General features: G+C 54.6%; 1 protein-coding gene across 2 annotated transcripts; it reads left to right on the top strand.

Moving 5' to 3' along the window:
* Positions 1-1,117: 1,117 nt before the first annotated feature.
* Positions 1,118-14,708, top strand: SEMA4G (semaphorin 4G). Of its 2 annotated transcripts, none has more exons than XM_061205342.1 (16): positions 1,118-1,215; positions 4,235-4,713; positions 4,808-4,956; positions 5,223-5,285; positions 7,997-8,095; positions 8,217-8,310; positions 8,460-8,573; positions 8,763-8,932; positions 9,016-9,185; positions 9,451-9,595; positions 9,724-9,946; positions 10,353-10,468; positions 10,610-10,770; positions 10,971-11,032; positions 12,416-13,468; positions 13,595-14,708. In XM_061205342.1, exons 2-15 carry the CDS (start codon positions 4,590-4,592, stop codon positions 13,240-13,242), a joined length of 2,517 nt encoding a protein of 838 aa, XP_061061325.1. In that variant the 5' UTR covers positions 1,118-1,215; positions 4,235-4,589; the 3' UTR covers positions 13,243-13,468; positions 13,595-14,708. The 2 variants fall into 2 exon arrangements, with proteins under 2 accessions (XP_061061325.1, XP_061061253.1); XM_061205270.1 differs by having other exon boundaries at positions 10,610-10,785.
* The last annotated feature ends 283 nt before the right edge of the window (positions 14,709-14,991 follow it).

Below are 14,991 nucleotides of genomic sequence, written 5' to 3'. Positions count from 1 at the left end.
CTACCCCCTGCTCCTCCAGAGCTCAGACTCTTAGGCACATGTGATACTGTTACCTATGACCCTGTGGCCCTCATCATTTTGGTCTTATTCTTGGGCCCATATCAATACTGTCACGGATGAGAGAGGGAGGATCAGGCCAGATCATGGCTAGAGCTCAGGTTTGATTCAAACCCTAGAGGGGGATTTAATAGGTGGTGGGAAGGAAGCATGGCCTGAGTTGAGGGGAAATTGCAGGGCCAGATGGCATGGGAGGACTACCCTAGCTGAGTTTAAGGGAGTTGGGGAATTGATTCTGAGGAGGCTTCCTAGATTGTTGCTGGGTAAGATGATTAAGCCTAGGCAGAGCAAGATATTTGCCTAGGAGGAGCTCACTGTAAGATCTGGAGTAAGAATGATATTCAAGATGAGCTGGAAGGGAAGGAGCTGAGTGACCCAGTCCCCGAGGAGGTGAACCCCAGTTACAGCTAAGATCTGGTTGAGTGGACGGGTGCAAATGGTTGTGGCTTATTTAATCAGAAAAACAGCATTTTCTGTGTGCACTTCTGGTCAAGCTGTTACTTCATCCCTCCAAGCCTGACCCCCTTCACCTCCTCAGACCTCAAGCTGAAAGAGCAGGCGGCTGGAGACCCTTGAGCTAGGAATCAAGACACTGTTCTGTGGTGAGAGCTGCCCCAACTCTTGGTCTCCACCTACTCTGGCCCTCTGCCCTAGGCAGAGAGCAGAAGGAGGTGTCAGGAGCACAAGAAGTGAGCTCCAGATTATAGGACTGGCCAGAGGGCCTTCGGAGAGTTAAGCCCCGAGAGGAGACGTGTGCACATCCCCAGGAGCAGTCAAGTCCAAGGGGTTCTAGGGCTGAGGAGTGGGAAGGTAGGATCAGCCCTTCGAGGGCGCACGGGGTGGTGAAGCCACTACCAGGGGGCGTTACCAGGGCCGCGGCCCTAGGGGGCGGGGCACGCCTGACACCCGAGGGCAGTGTGTGAGCCCTGACCTATAGTGTAGGGTGAGGAGCGCCCTTCCCCGCAATCCACCCTGTTGGCCCCGCCTCCCTGGTCCCGCCTCCCAGGCTCCCGCCCCACCCACCCCGGCTCCGCCTCCACCCCTCCCCTCCTCCGGCCGCGGCCCCTTCCTTCAGCCGCTGGTGCTGTGGTGCTGTGGTGCTGTGGGGCCGCGGAGCCGCGCACCGCCGTCTCTATGGCCGGGGATGTGAGCGCAAAGGTGAGAGAGGCGTGGAGTGCGGGCGGCGGCGGTGCCCGGACCGGGGGGCGGGGGCCAGGCCAGGCCTTCCCACGTCTATTAAACCCGCCAAGCTAGGCCAGGCCTTCCTCACCGCCAAGTCCCCTGGTCCCGCGTAAAGGCTCTAGAGGGGCGCGGGCCAGGCCTCGGGCCGCGCTGGGCGCAGACCCGCCACCGCAGAGTCGGGAACTGGCGTGGGGCGGGGACCCGCGTGGCGAACAGTGTTCCCTGGGATCTGGGTCACGTCTCCCAGCGTCTGGCTGCATCGAAGGAGAGCTTGTCCTCGAGCTGCAGCAGTAGAGACTGAGGTTAGACCTGAGGAGAGGAGAGAACCGCGGACTGTCCAGGATGGAGGAGGGAGGGGGTAGCGGGGGAGGGGCTCTCAGGCCAGGAGGGACCGCCAGCCTACTGGGCAGAGGGAGATACCACCTACACTAGGCAGGTGGACATCTGGGATGAAGGTCGAGAGCCTGCCCATCCTACACTGATCCTGTTTGCGGGGTGGCTCCCCTCCTCAGTTCCCTCCGCCCTAAGATCTAATAGAGGGAAGGTGGTCAGAGTTCAGGGGGCTGGCCCTGGGGGAGGAACCCAAGCTGTGGAACCGGGGGTGGAGTGTGAGATGTGGACTGGAGACCTTGAAGCCTCGTTGCCACTGGGGGAGGGGGGTGGCAGCTCCGCCCCCCCCCCCTTTAGCCCCATCCTCCCCCCCAACAGGTTAAATGGGGGCTGAGAGCTCCTGCCCAACTCCCATATCTAGAACTGCAGTATACATGGGAGTAGAGGAGGACTAAGTTACACATTCCATTGCATCTTTACTTTGCTAAAACTAGGGGCCTCCTCCTGCCTGGGTTAGGTAGCCCCTCCCTCCCTTACAGAGCAGCCTTGACCCATGCACCCATCCTATTTGAGCATGTGAGGTCAGAAACTTCCCCCATCACTACACACACACAAACACACACACTCACAAACACATACTTGGATTCTGGCCTTAGAATTGGGACTTTCGGGAAAGGAGGTAGGGTTCTGCTCTGCATCTCACCCCCAGTGGACACTGGCAGCCTCCAAGCCTGCAGTGAGAACTGGACCCCTGTATGTACATATGTTTGTCTCTGCATAGATGTAACTGTACATATGTTTGTCTCTGCGTAGATGTAACTGTGTGTTTGAGGACTGTGTGCATACGCATGTAGTTGATCCTTTTGCAAACATGACGGTGCCTGACCCACTATATCAATGGGTTTGTGTGCATGTCCCTACATGTACATGTGTATGTGCAGGATCCTCCTGTGAATAGGTGTACAATCCTTCATAGGGACATGTGTGGGTTTATAACCCTCCTTGTTAACCCCATAGGCTGGGTGACTTGCTGAACAAATGGGCATGTAAATACAACTTTACGTGTAAGTATGTATAAACATGTGGCAGGCCCTTTAGGTGAACAAATGTGTGCACAAACCTCCCTGTGAATGTGTGTGTGCATGACTCTCCTGCAAGTACACGTGCTCACAGCCCTCTGATGAATATGTATGTGTGTGTGTACCTATGTGCACACACATCACCCTCCTCTGGACATATGTGACTCGTTTAAACCTGTCTAAGTGTGCCATGCACCACACTCTGAGTGGCTCCTCTGACCTGGGCTGTGTTCTTCTTGCCCAATTCTAGAGGCTGATCCCTCCTAGCCATAGGGCTCCCCCGCACCCCCGCTTCTGCACTAAGCAGACAGGAGGCCCAAAGGTAAACAGGTGTGCCTCCACAGTGAGAGGTGGGGCATGTGCTGTTTGCCTGGGGCCTCTTGCTGCCCCAGGCCCCACACCAGGGGCCCATGCCCCTTCTGTGAGCCCGGCACTCTCCTCAGTCTACTCATACTCCATTCTTCCCTCTCCGGGCTCTGCCCACCACAGTGGTGACCTTTACCTCTTGAAAAAACCCTCCAAATTCCTGTTCTCCCTCTGGCCAGTTCCCAGTTCCTCCCCTCTCTTCAAGGCCACATAGTTAATATTTGACCTGGAAGGAAAGGGAGAGGCCAGTTGCCCCACTGGCCTTGTCTGATGACATTGGGTGGGTCAGGTTTTTCTCCACCCCTAGCCCAGCCAAGCCTCAGGAACTTCAGAGATCAGGCCTATTACAGAGATCATATCAGACCTGCCACCTATCCCAACCCCACCCCCAGCTGGTTGGCGTGAGGGAGGGTCCAGGTGTGGTAATAGTCTCCAAGATGTGCCAGGAGAGGTGGCCAAGAGCTCAGGGATCCTATCGTTCACCTCTTACATGTTGCTCATGTCTCAATTAAGTGACCTTGCACACTAGAGGCTCCTGTACAGGTATTACAACTGTACAGCGGCGGAGGGTGGAGAGCAGAGGGAGGCAGATACACCCCGAGGTGCCTGTAAGTGCCTGTTTGCAGGTAGGGGCACGTGTGGATGCTTAGCCAGAGGGTATAGTACAGACTCGCATGGGCAGGGCAGAGATGTGCACCCCCTTGTAGAGGAATGCCGAGGAGGAGAAGTATCTAATTAAAGAGAAATTCCAGAGGGAGCTTTCAGGCCAGGGAAAAGAAAAAACAAAGGAAAAACAGGACAAAATAAACAAAGGCCCATTAAGCATCTCTGCCCAGGCCTTCCTGCATAAGGCACCCCCGCAGGCGGCAGGGGCAGCTGCTGCCCGAGTTGGGTCTCCCTGCTGGGAAAAGGCACTCTCCCTAGGAACCTGAGCTCCACCAAGATGGAGGCCTAGCCAAGCTTCTGACTTGGTCAGAGGAGGGCTATTACCTTGGGTTTGGGGTGAAGGGAGTCTAGGGTCTTGAAAGTGGACAAGTTCCACCCAAATTCCTGCATCAGAACAGCGAGGGGGACAGAATGGCTGAATCCATCTTCTTGTGGGAGTTTCGTAGATGCTGGGCCTCCTCCCTTTGGTACCACCTGAAGTCTGAGGATAATGCTATCTACTTTCCATCCACACACAGATGAAAGGGCTTTTTTTCCTGTTTTTTTTTCTTCAGAAAACAGACCTCAGAGAACCAGGACTAGCCCTGCTGTCGGGGCAGGGTGACCCCATCAGTGACCTACAACCCCTCTGTGACCCCACAACTCCCTCTCACCATGGCGTTTGTATTTGATGCCGACAGGCAGCGTGTAATCCATCCCTCCTCTTGACCTCTTACCTGGGATTCCATGGCCACACAACCCTGTGATTCCATGTCTCCCCAATTCCAGGACCCTCCCTGGCCCCATGACTCCTGACCTTCTAAGTGACCTCCCTGGACCTTAACCCCTGTGACTGTTCTTCCCATCATCCCCTTAACTCTGGCCCTGGCTCCCCTTGGGGGTCTCGTTGGTCTGGGCCTCCCCAGGAAGATGTGGGGGAGGCTCTGGCCCCTCCTCCTGAGTTTCCTCACAGCAACTGCAGTCCCTGGACCTTCGCTGCGGAGACCATCCAGAGAACTAGATGCCACCCCGCGGATAACCATCCCCTACGAAGGTTAGACATCCCCAACCTCGAAAGGCAGCAGGAGCCAGGGCTGGGCGTGGGGAGGCAGCCCCAGAGCTGGGCTTATGGCTCCCCCTCTCCCCAGAGCTCTCCGGGACCCAGCACTTCAAGGGCCGAGCCCAGAACTACTCAACGCTGCTGCTGGAGGAGGCCTCAGCAAGGCTGCTGGTGGGAGCCCGAGGCGCCCTGTTCTCTCTCAATGCCCACAACATAGGAGACGGGACTCACAAAGAGGTCAGCCCCTGGAACCTGGACCACCAGAGGGTCTCCAGCTTCATCCAGCTCCTTGGGACCTCAACTTCCTGGAAACCCTGTCAGCCTTCCATAGCCTCCTGGTCAGACAGCACTGCCCTTCCGGGCCCAGGTCTCCCTTACCTCCAGTACTCTTCCTGAAACTTACCCCCGCCCTGGGGTCCTATCACCTTGTCCCACAGGTAATGGGGAAAGGCAAAGGCATTGGGTTCAATGCATCAGCCAATTCCCTTTACTGCCCCCTCCAGATTCACTGGGAGGCCTCCCCAGAGATGCAAAGCAAATGTCATCAAAAAGGGAAAAACAACCAGGTATGTGGTTCGCCCTCTCCCCAGCTCCTTTCCTGTTTCTTTTCAGTGGGGGATGTCAGGGTTGGTGGGGACACAGATGGAGAGGTATAGATCAGCCAGTCAGTTGCAGCAACCACAGTAAGCACTGTACGTGCCACTGGAGTGGAGGCCCTGGGAGCAGTATTTTTAATCCAAACGTCTGGTGACCTACTAGCTTGGTCTGAGACAGCATCTTAATCTCCTCTGGGCTCCCAAATAATAACCATGATAACAATAAGTAATCTCTAGTAAGTGCTGACTTAGCTATTATCTCATTTAATTCTAAAATAACCCTATGAAATAGTATTATCCTCCATTTTACAGATGAGAAAAATGAGGCTTTGGTCAAGGAATAGCTCAAGTACCCAGTTTTCCGTGGAGGTGTATTAGTGAAGTGTCAGCCCTTTCTGGCTAAAGAACAGGGTGTCTGCAGGGGTCCTGTGTCTGGCTATGTAACATCCATCTGGAGAGCTTTTTACACAGTGCGTTGTTTTTTGTTTTGGTTTTTTTTTTTTTTTTTGGTTTTTTTTCTTGGCCACGACCAGGGATCAAACCCACACCCTCTGCAGTAGAAGCACAGAGTCTTAACCGCTGGACCACCAGGGAGATCCCTGGAGAGCTTTTTAAAAATACACATTCCCAAGGCCCACTGGCCTGGGGATTCTGATTCAGTGGGTCTGTGGTGGTGTCGAGGCAGCTGCATTTAAAGAGGCGTCTCCAGGAGATTCCATCAAAGGCTGCCTCTTAGTATAACATGGGTAGAAAATGGGGCTGGTGAGGCAGATGGAGCCGAGTTTATGGAGGGCTGTAAACACCCAGCTGGGGGTTTGGATTTTATTCTAGGACAATGGGCACCCTCACCATTTGACACTTTAGAGAGTCTCAAACTTTAATGTGCAGTGAATCACCTGGGTGTATTATAAATGCAGATGCTAACACAGTAGGTCTGGGGAAGGGCCTGAGATTCTGCAATTCTAACAAGCTCCCAGATGAAGCTGACACTGCTGGTCCCGAACCACACTTTGGCTTTAGAACATTTCCCAAAGCATGTTCTGAGGAGCATTAATTTTCAAAAGAGATGTTTAATATTTAGATGAGTTTGGGAAATGCTGCATGCTCAATCCCACAATGCACAGCAATACCCTTAAGGCTTTGAGGAGTCCTCAGTAAAGGTAGGTTTTACCTGTGGTTTCCTACTTATTTGACCACAGAATTCCCCCTCCCAGCTCCCCCGTTTTTTTAATGTAAACATCTTGGGGAAACACTATTATAAGAATATTTATCTGGTCCCAGGCACTAGATGGCTTAAAATAGAGTGAGTCTGGAGGCACGAAAGGCAGTGAGGAGGTTGGGGGCATCATATGGGTCAGAGGAGGGAGGCCTGAGCAGGCTTGTGGAGAGGAGGGATGGATGCCAAAGTACTGCACCTAGTGAGGGAGTGGGATGAGACAAAGAGGCCTGCATGGACTCAAACCCTGGGTAATAGGCAGGAGGAGAAATCATTAACAAGGCAAAGAAGTCAAGAGGGTGGCAGCTTAGGGCATTTGATGGGCAGAGGAGGCCAGTGTGGCTGCAGTAGGGTGAATTAGGCCAGAGGAAGGGGTAGGGCCCTATCATGTAGGGCCGGGAGCATATGGGACCCTATGTTCAGGACTCTGGTGAGTCACTGAAGGGTTTTTAAATACAGCAGTGACATGATCTGGTTTACATTTTTTAAATATGCCTTGGAAAGTGGGTTGCAAGAGGGTGCTGACTGGTAGAATCTCTCTGGAAGGAAAATCCAGACATTGGTAACAGCAGTCTCCTTTGAAGGCAACAAGGATAAAAAGGAGACTGTTTACAACATATCCCTTTCTACCTTTTGAATTTTACACTGTGTGCATGTATTCCTCATTCAGTGAATAAATAAATGGTTTCTGTAAAGAGTGGCAGAGAGTTGGGAGAACTGCCAGGTGGTCGTGTAGCTGCCCAGGGAAGAGGTGATGGTGGTAATTTGGACTAGGGTGGTGGTAGTGGAGGGGGAGTAGATCAAGTCATGAAACATGTAGGACAAAAACTTAATCACAGAGAGAGACTGAATGTGGGGGTGAGGGAATGGGAAGCAGCAAAGATGACGCCTGGTTTCTGGACTGAGTGATGGGATGGACTGATGAAGTGAAGTGGGAAAGACTGGATGAACAGTTTTAAGAGGGAGGATGCAGGTGAGGGAGGGGAGGGGATGAGCTTGGTTTCTGACAGCATGAGTTTGACGTGTCTGTGGGGTATCAGGTGGAGCAATGGCTGGAACCTGTGGGTAGACTGGGTAGTGCCACCCTGAAGCAGGTGTGGGAGCTCCATGACTGGGGGACAGTGCTGAGGAGATGTAAGAGAGAAGCATCTTAGGGTGGTGAGAGCCCTTGGAGCCCCCAAACTGGGGGGTGCAGGGGACTACAGAAGATGCAGGAGAAGCCAGCCAAGTGTGTCAGGCAATCTAAGAGATAGCCAAGGGAAAAGGGGTCACGCCCCTGGGAGACCAAAGGACAGTGAGTTCCAGGGAATAGTCTGTGTTCTGGGCAGTGAGAAGGCCCACCAGGCTCTTGGAAAGAACTATTTGTCCTGTGGGTGGGGGCAAGAGGCAGACCACAAAGCTGGCCTAATGGAAGCAGTCTCTAAGGAGGCCCAGGGCTCACAGCCCTCCCCCACCTGTCCCACAGACCGAGTGCTTCAACCACGTGCGATTCCTACAGCGCCTCAATGCCACTCACCTCTATGCGTGCGGGACTCACGCCTTCCAGCCTCTCTGTGCAGCCATTGTGAGTATGCCTGTCCCTGCCCTGATTGCTGGTCCCTGACCCTGGACTGGTCTGACCTTCGGCAACAACCCTGGCCTATCCTCAGGATCAATGACTTCTGGCCCTTCCTTCATTCCCCCAGGATGCTGAGGCCTTCACCTTGCCAACCAGCTTTGAGGAGGGGAAGGAGAAGTGTCCTTATGACCCAGCCCGTGGCTTCACAGGCCTCATCATTGGTAAGCATGCCCTCCTCCCCACATCGGCCCCTCATCCACAAGCATGCTGTTTGTGGGACATGGATCTCGTTGCTAGGACTTGCCACCCATGTGTTATGTGTCTTGTTTTGTGTGACATGTCTCTCATGGCTGGCATGTCCCTGCCTCAGATGGAGGCCTCTACACAGCTACTCGGTATGAATTCCGGAGCATCCCTGACATCCGCCGGAGCCGCCACCCGCACTCCCTGAGGACTGAGGAGGCACCAATGCACTGGCTCAATGGTTAGGAGGACGAGGCACAGGATGATGGGGGGCAGGGTACTATTTCTTCATCTTTACTCCCTTGGGCAGTTGACCATCCCATCCCCATATCCCCAGGTGATGGTGTCTATTCCTGTGTGTTGTTGAGTGAGGGCGGTTGGGGGAGATCCCAGCCTATCTCAGAAGCCACCTGAACTGCCTGACCCACAGATGCTGAGTTTGTGTTCTCTGTCCTGGTGCGGGAGAGCAAGGCCAGTGCAGTGGGTGACGACGACAAGGTTTACTACTTCTTCACGGAGCGTGCTGCTGAGGAGGGCTCTGGAAGCTTTGCTCAGAGCCGCAGCAGCCACCGTGTGGCCCGTGTGGCCCGTGTGTGCAAGGTGAGGAGGACTGAGGGCAGGGCCAGGGTGTAGAGGCTGAACCTCTGACCCTGGCCCCTGACCCCATGCCCCTACCTCCCCAGGGAGACCTGGGAGGGAAGAAGATCCTGCAGAAGAAGTGGACCTCCTTCTTAAAGGCGCGTCTCATCTGCCACATTCCACAGTATGAGACACTACGTGGTGTCTGCAGTCTGGAAGCTGACACCTCAGCCCGCACGCACTTCTATGCGGCCTTCACGCTGACCACACAGTGGTCAGTGCAGGGACAGTGGGGAGGCAAGGAATGGGGACAGCATAGGGGCTGGAGCAGAGGTCAGTGAAGATGAGATAGGATCCACTGGGGGGAGGCTGGCTGCAGACAGAGAACTTCAGGTACATCCAGTGGCCTGCTCACCCTCAGGAGAGGCCCTGTGGGCCTGGAGCAGGGATTGGTCAGGGTAACAGTGGGCTCCAGGCCACGCAGGTGGGCAGGCTCCATTCAGTGTGACTCAGCCCCCTCCCCTATGTCCCGTCTCTAGGAAGACCCTGGAGGCCTCAGCCATCTGCCGCTACGACCTGGCCGAGGTGCAGGCTGTCTTCGCAGGCCCCTACATGGAATACCAGGATGGTGTCCGACGCTGGGGCCGCTACGAGGGAGGGGTGCCGGAGCCCCGGCCTGGCTCAGTGAGTGCCCAGGCCTGGGGTCAGTGCTGAGCAGACGGGACCCCTGAGAGGGGCAGGAGGTCTAGCCTTGTGGGGAGGACGGGCAGGTGGCAGAGTCCTGAGGTTCACCACCCCGTCCCCCACCACAGTGCATTACAGATTCATTGCGCAGCCGAGGCTACAACTCATCCCAGGACTTGCCATCTCTGGTCCTGGACTTTGTGAAGTTACACCCACTGATGGCTCGGCCCGTGGTACCCACACGCGGACGGCCCCTGCTGCTCAAACGCAGTGTGCGCTACACACACCTCACGGGGACACCTGTCACCACGCCAGCTGGACCCACCTATGACTTGCTCTTTCTGGGCACAGGTGCTTCTGACCCCTGGCCTGAGCCCTTTGGTGACTGCTGGCCTGAGTCCTTGATCCCTGTTGACCTCTAGCCCCCTGGATGACCCCTGATCACAAAACCCTGATGACCATTGATGTTGATTCTTCAATGAACACTCACTACCGGTCCCCAATGACCAATAGCTCTTGGTGATTGCTGACTCCTGTCACCAACCACAGTGACATTTGACCCTAGTCACTAATACTTCTAAATCCAATAATTCTTGCCATGACTAGCTTGGAGTTCCCAATGTCCAGAGGGCCCACTGCTACTGGCCGAATCCTTGTCCCTGACCTCATGACTCCAAGCTGCTCCCATTAGGCTATTGCAGGGGGCTGAGAGTAGATTCCACTGTTGGAGTCTGACCTTCTGCCATTTCCATACCAGCTGATGGCTGGATCCACAAGGCAGTGGTCCTGGGCTCTGGGATGCACATTATTGAGGAGACACAGGTGTTCAAGAAGCCCCAGTCTGTGGAGAACCTGGTCATCTCTCCGACGCAGGTAGCCCCTGACTCGTGACCCTCAATATTCCGGCCTTGCCAGAATAAGTGGAGGGAGTGGGGAGGCTGGGCAGTGGCTGTGTGTGTGTGTCTGTAAGTGGGAGTGGGGTGTTGCCGACCAGCTGTCCTCTCTGGCTCCTAGCATAGCCTCTACGTGGGGGCCCCTAGTGGAGTCATCCAGCTATCACTGTCCAGCTGCTCCCGCTACCACTCCTGCTACGACTGCATCCTGGCCCGGGACCCCTACTGTGGCTGGGACCCCGGCACCCATGCCTGCGTGGTGACCACCACCGGAGCCAACAGGTCCCAGGGTAGCAGGTGGGAGGCCATAGGGGGGTGTGAGGGTCCCCTTTGCCCAGGGGATCAGGGCCTGAGGGGTGGAGGAGGGCCTGCCAGCTGCAGGGAGTAGAAGCCAGTTGTTGGTAACAGCTTTACTGACCCTTCCACTGGGGAAACTGAAGCCCAGTTCTCCTTGTTCATAAATCCCAATCTTCTGTCTCCAGGACAGCACTGATACAGGACATAGAGAGAGGAAACCGAGGCTGTGAGGGCAACAGGGACACAGGTAAGTGACGTCACGGATGTGTGTGCGTCTGGCTGCATAGCCTGTCCTCTTTACCATTTGATGCTACTTGTATGTGCATGTATGTATCTGAATGGCTGTGTCTGTGCTTTCAGCGAGAATGACCCAGCACAGAGTAAATACTCGACAAATATTTGTTGCAAAAAAAAACTGTAAATAAGGAAACAAGTTCAAGATGTGAAGTTTTTTGTCACTTCTGGAGCTTACAGCCAAGTATATGCACAGGCAATCAAATGATCACACAACCAATTAATTACAATTATTTTCTTTGGTTTTTGTTACAAAAGGAATAATTACAACTATGACAAGGGCTTGCCCCAAGGAAGATGAGATGACCGAGCTGATAACTGAAGCAAGAGCAATAATCATAATAATAATCATAGCTAATATGTACCGAGTACTTACCATGCGCCAAGCACTGATCAAACACTTACATGAACAATTTCATTTATTCTCAGAGCATTCCTATGAGAAAGGTGCCATTATTACCATCTCCATGAGGGGCAATCTCTCTGGGGCACAGAGAGAATAAGTAAACTACCCAAAATTAAATCAGCTATTAAGCAGTAGGGTCTGAATTTGAACCTGATCCCAAGCAGGCTGCCTGGAGTTTGCGCTTTTGATCACTGTTATGTTCTCTCCCCCAAGTTAACCGGGCAAATAGAGGGCATGGGGAGGGGGATGACACCCAAGTAGAGGGAAGAGCAGGCAGAGCAAGCTTGGTGTTTGAACAGCAAGAGAAGAGGCTGGAGAAATGGGCGGGACTGTGTTGAGGCAGGGGAGTGGCATGATCAGCATAGTGTTTTTAAAAGGTTACCCCACTGCTGCATGGAGAATGGATTAGATGGGGGCCAGCAGTTGGGGAAGGAGAGACGTGAACAGGTCTGAGATAGATTCTGGAAGCAGAATCTTAGTGAGGGTTAGACAGAAAAGTGAGTGGGAGAGAGAGCCAAGGGAAACTCAGGTTTCTGGGAAATGGCTGGTAGCACCATACATGGTGATGACAATTCAAGAAAAATACCTGGTGTAGGCTGGGAGGGAGATTTTGGCCTTAGTTCCTGTGACATGTCCAAGAGATGCCCAGCATGTGGAAGATATTCAAATCTGATGCTCAGAAGAGAACTCTTTGTTGGAGGTAGAGATGAGGAATCATTGGCAGACGTCAGGAATTGAAACCACTGAGAAGGGCCAACGTGAACCTTATGTGGGAGCATGAGCACAGAGAGCTTAGTCAGTTGTCACCGTAATTCCAGATTCTGTGCTTGGTGCTGGGGACCTAACAGTGAACCAGCTGGCTTGCCATCTCCAATGCCTTCCCAGGACAGGCAGGCAATGACCACTTCTCCTGTCCCCCGCTCCCTCCAGAGCCACCACCACCACTGAAGACCCGTTCTGTGCTCCGGGGTGATGATGTCCTATTGCCCTGTGACCAGCCATCCAACCTGGCCCGGGCCTTGTGGATGCTCAATGGGAGCATGGGCCTGAGTGATGGGCAGGATGGCTACCGCGTGGGTGTGGATGGGCTGCTGGTAACAGACACACAGCCTGAGCACAGTGGCAACTACGGCTGCTATGCTGAAGAGAATGGCCTCCGCACCCTGCTGGCCTCCTACAGCCTCACAGTGCGGCCAGCCACTCCTGCCCCTGCTCCACAGGCCCCTGCAATGCCTGGGGCACAACTAGCGCCTGATATGCGGCTGCTCTATGTGTTAGCCATTGCTACACTTGGTGGCCTCTGCCTTATCCTGGCTTCCTCCCTCTTCTACGTGGCCTGTCTTCGGAGAGGTGGACGAGGACACCGACAGAAATACTCACTGGGTCGGGCCGGCCGGGCAGGGGGCTCTGCTGTGCAGCTGCAGACAGTGTCAGGCCAGTGTCCTGGAGAGGAAGATGGTGATGATGGGGAGGGAGCTGGGGGCCTGGAAGGTGGCTGCCTCCAGATCATCCCCGGGGAGGGGGCCCCAGCCCCGCCACCCCCACCACCCCCACCGCCACCGGCTGAGCTGACCAACGGGCTGGTGGCACTGCCCAGCCGGCTGCGCAGGATGAATGGCAACAGCTACGTGCTCCTGAGGCAGAGCAATAATGGAGTGCCGGCAGGGCCCTGCTCCTTCGCAGAGGAGCTCAGCCGCATCCTGGAGAAGAGGAAGCACACACAGCTCGTGGAGCACCTGGATGAGAGCTCTGTCTGAGCCCAGCCTCCCAGGACAAATGCTCTTCCAAACCAGCCTGCCTGCCCCAGGCTGGGCCGCTGCCTCCCCAGCACAGACACCCTACCTTCATCCCCGCAACTCCAGGCCCTTCTCCCAACTTTTTGAGGTCCCTGTGGGGCTGGCCAGTCAGGCCCAGCCAAAGGCCCCTTCTCAGTCTCCACGGACCCATCTATGAGCAGCCCAGGCCAACCGGTGCTCCTCAGAGGTAGGTGCTCCCTCAGGCTCTGCAGACCCAGACCCAGCTCGTTCCCTTTTAACCTAAGCACTTGGGAGGAGAGGATGCCATCCTCCTGCCCCATTCGTCTGCTCAAACCCTTCTTCTTTCTCCCAGGCAGGGCTCTGCAGGTCCAGATGGCCTCAATGTCACCACCCTCTGCATGGCCCTATGTGCTGGATGGTCCTGAAAACAGACAAGACCTCTGCCAGCCACCAGAGCCACCTGAGCCCTGTGTACATTCACCTGTGCACGCGGAAGAATGTCTATCAGCTGGGCTGCAGGGCCCACACCCCCACCTCCTGGTGCATTCTTGTTTCATCCCTTCTTCTGGACTTTGGGTACCCTCCCAATTGCCACATCCCATCCTACCTAGTCCTCTCCTGCAGTCCCAGCCCCGTGTGATGACCTCTTTGGCAAGAGCTTGCGAACAGGCCAGCCTGGGGAGGTAAGACTACTGCATCATTCCCTCTTCTCCCTTAATGTGCAGCCCTTGTAAGTCAGCCTCCTTACCCCCTTAGTCACTCTCAAGAGTGACAGAGACAGTTCCAGGCATGGTCTTCCTCATGCACATGTGCTTACATTTCCACTCACATGCACCTTCTGAGCCTCCCCTTGCTGCTTTGGACCTGTGTCTGTTGGGTTTGGTCCATGAACATTTCAGAGGGAGAGCTCTCTCCCATTTAGCTGTCCTCACAGACACTTCCTTAGGACGGGTGACCAACACTGCACTCAATGAGCCAGCCGCCCTTTTGGGGACCAAACATTTGCTACCCCTAGACCAGAGCAGGCGGAGAAGAGATCTGATGTCTCACCTGGCACATGAAGCCCGTTCTTGGAACTATGCAAAGGAAAGAGGCTGGGAGTTTGGATGCTTGGCTCCCACCCCTGTCCTACCTCACCGGGGCACTTTCAGGGTCCAGGGGCCTCTGAAGTCTCCAGGCCCATATGGGACAATCAAAACCTGACTGAGCTCCCCCATTCCCCTTGGGTGAGGATGACTGTTATTTTTGTAGCTGAGAACGTGGAGTCCCACGGATTTTTACTGCCCTTCACCCAACCTCTCCCCCCTCTACCCCACAATGAATGTATTTATTGTAAACCGGCTACCATTCTTTAGGGATGCCCCCGCTCACGACCCAGGGAGGCGGGAGAGGCATGTGACAGACTGGGGAGGCTGGGCTCAGTTCCTCCCCCCACTGTTGGTTAATAAATACCCTCTTTCCCCACAGCTATGAGTGGTCTGCTTGGTCTAGACTGGTCTCCTGATCACCAGGGGACAGGCTTCTGAGCCTATGGTAAAGGTGCTACAGGGTTGGCTTTGCTTCCCATAAAACCATTTGCAGAGGAAATTGGGATCCTCAGCTTCCATCCTGACTGTCCTGGGCAGGTACAGTCCTTTTTTAAAGGCTCTCACTATTTATTGATCACGGTGATAAAGGGATGACAAACAAAATTACGACAGTTCAAGAATTCACACAACAGTTTCTAGGTTTTTACCTCCTGGCTCTTTT

The sequence above is a fragment of the Eubalaena glacialis genome, chromosome 1 (genome assembly GCF_028564815.1).
Source record: "Eubalaena glacialis isolate mEubGla1 chromosome 1, mEubGla1.1.hap2.+ XY, whole genome shotgun sequence".
NCBI lineage: Eukaryota > Metazoa > Chordata > Mammalia > Artiodactyla > Balaenidae > Eubalaena > Eubalaena glacialis.
This window is presented reverse-complemented; position numbering and strand designations above follow the sequence as displayed.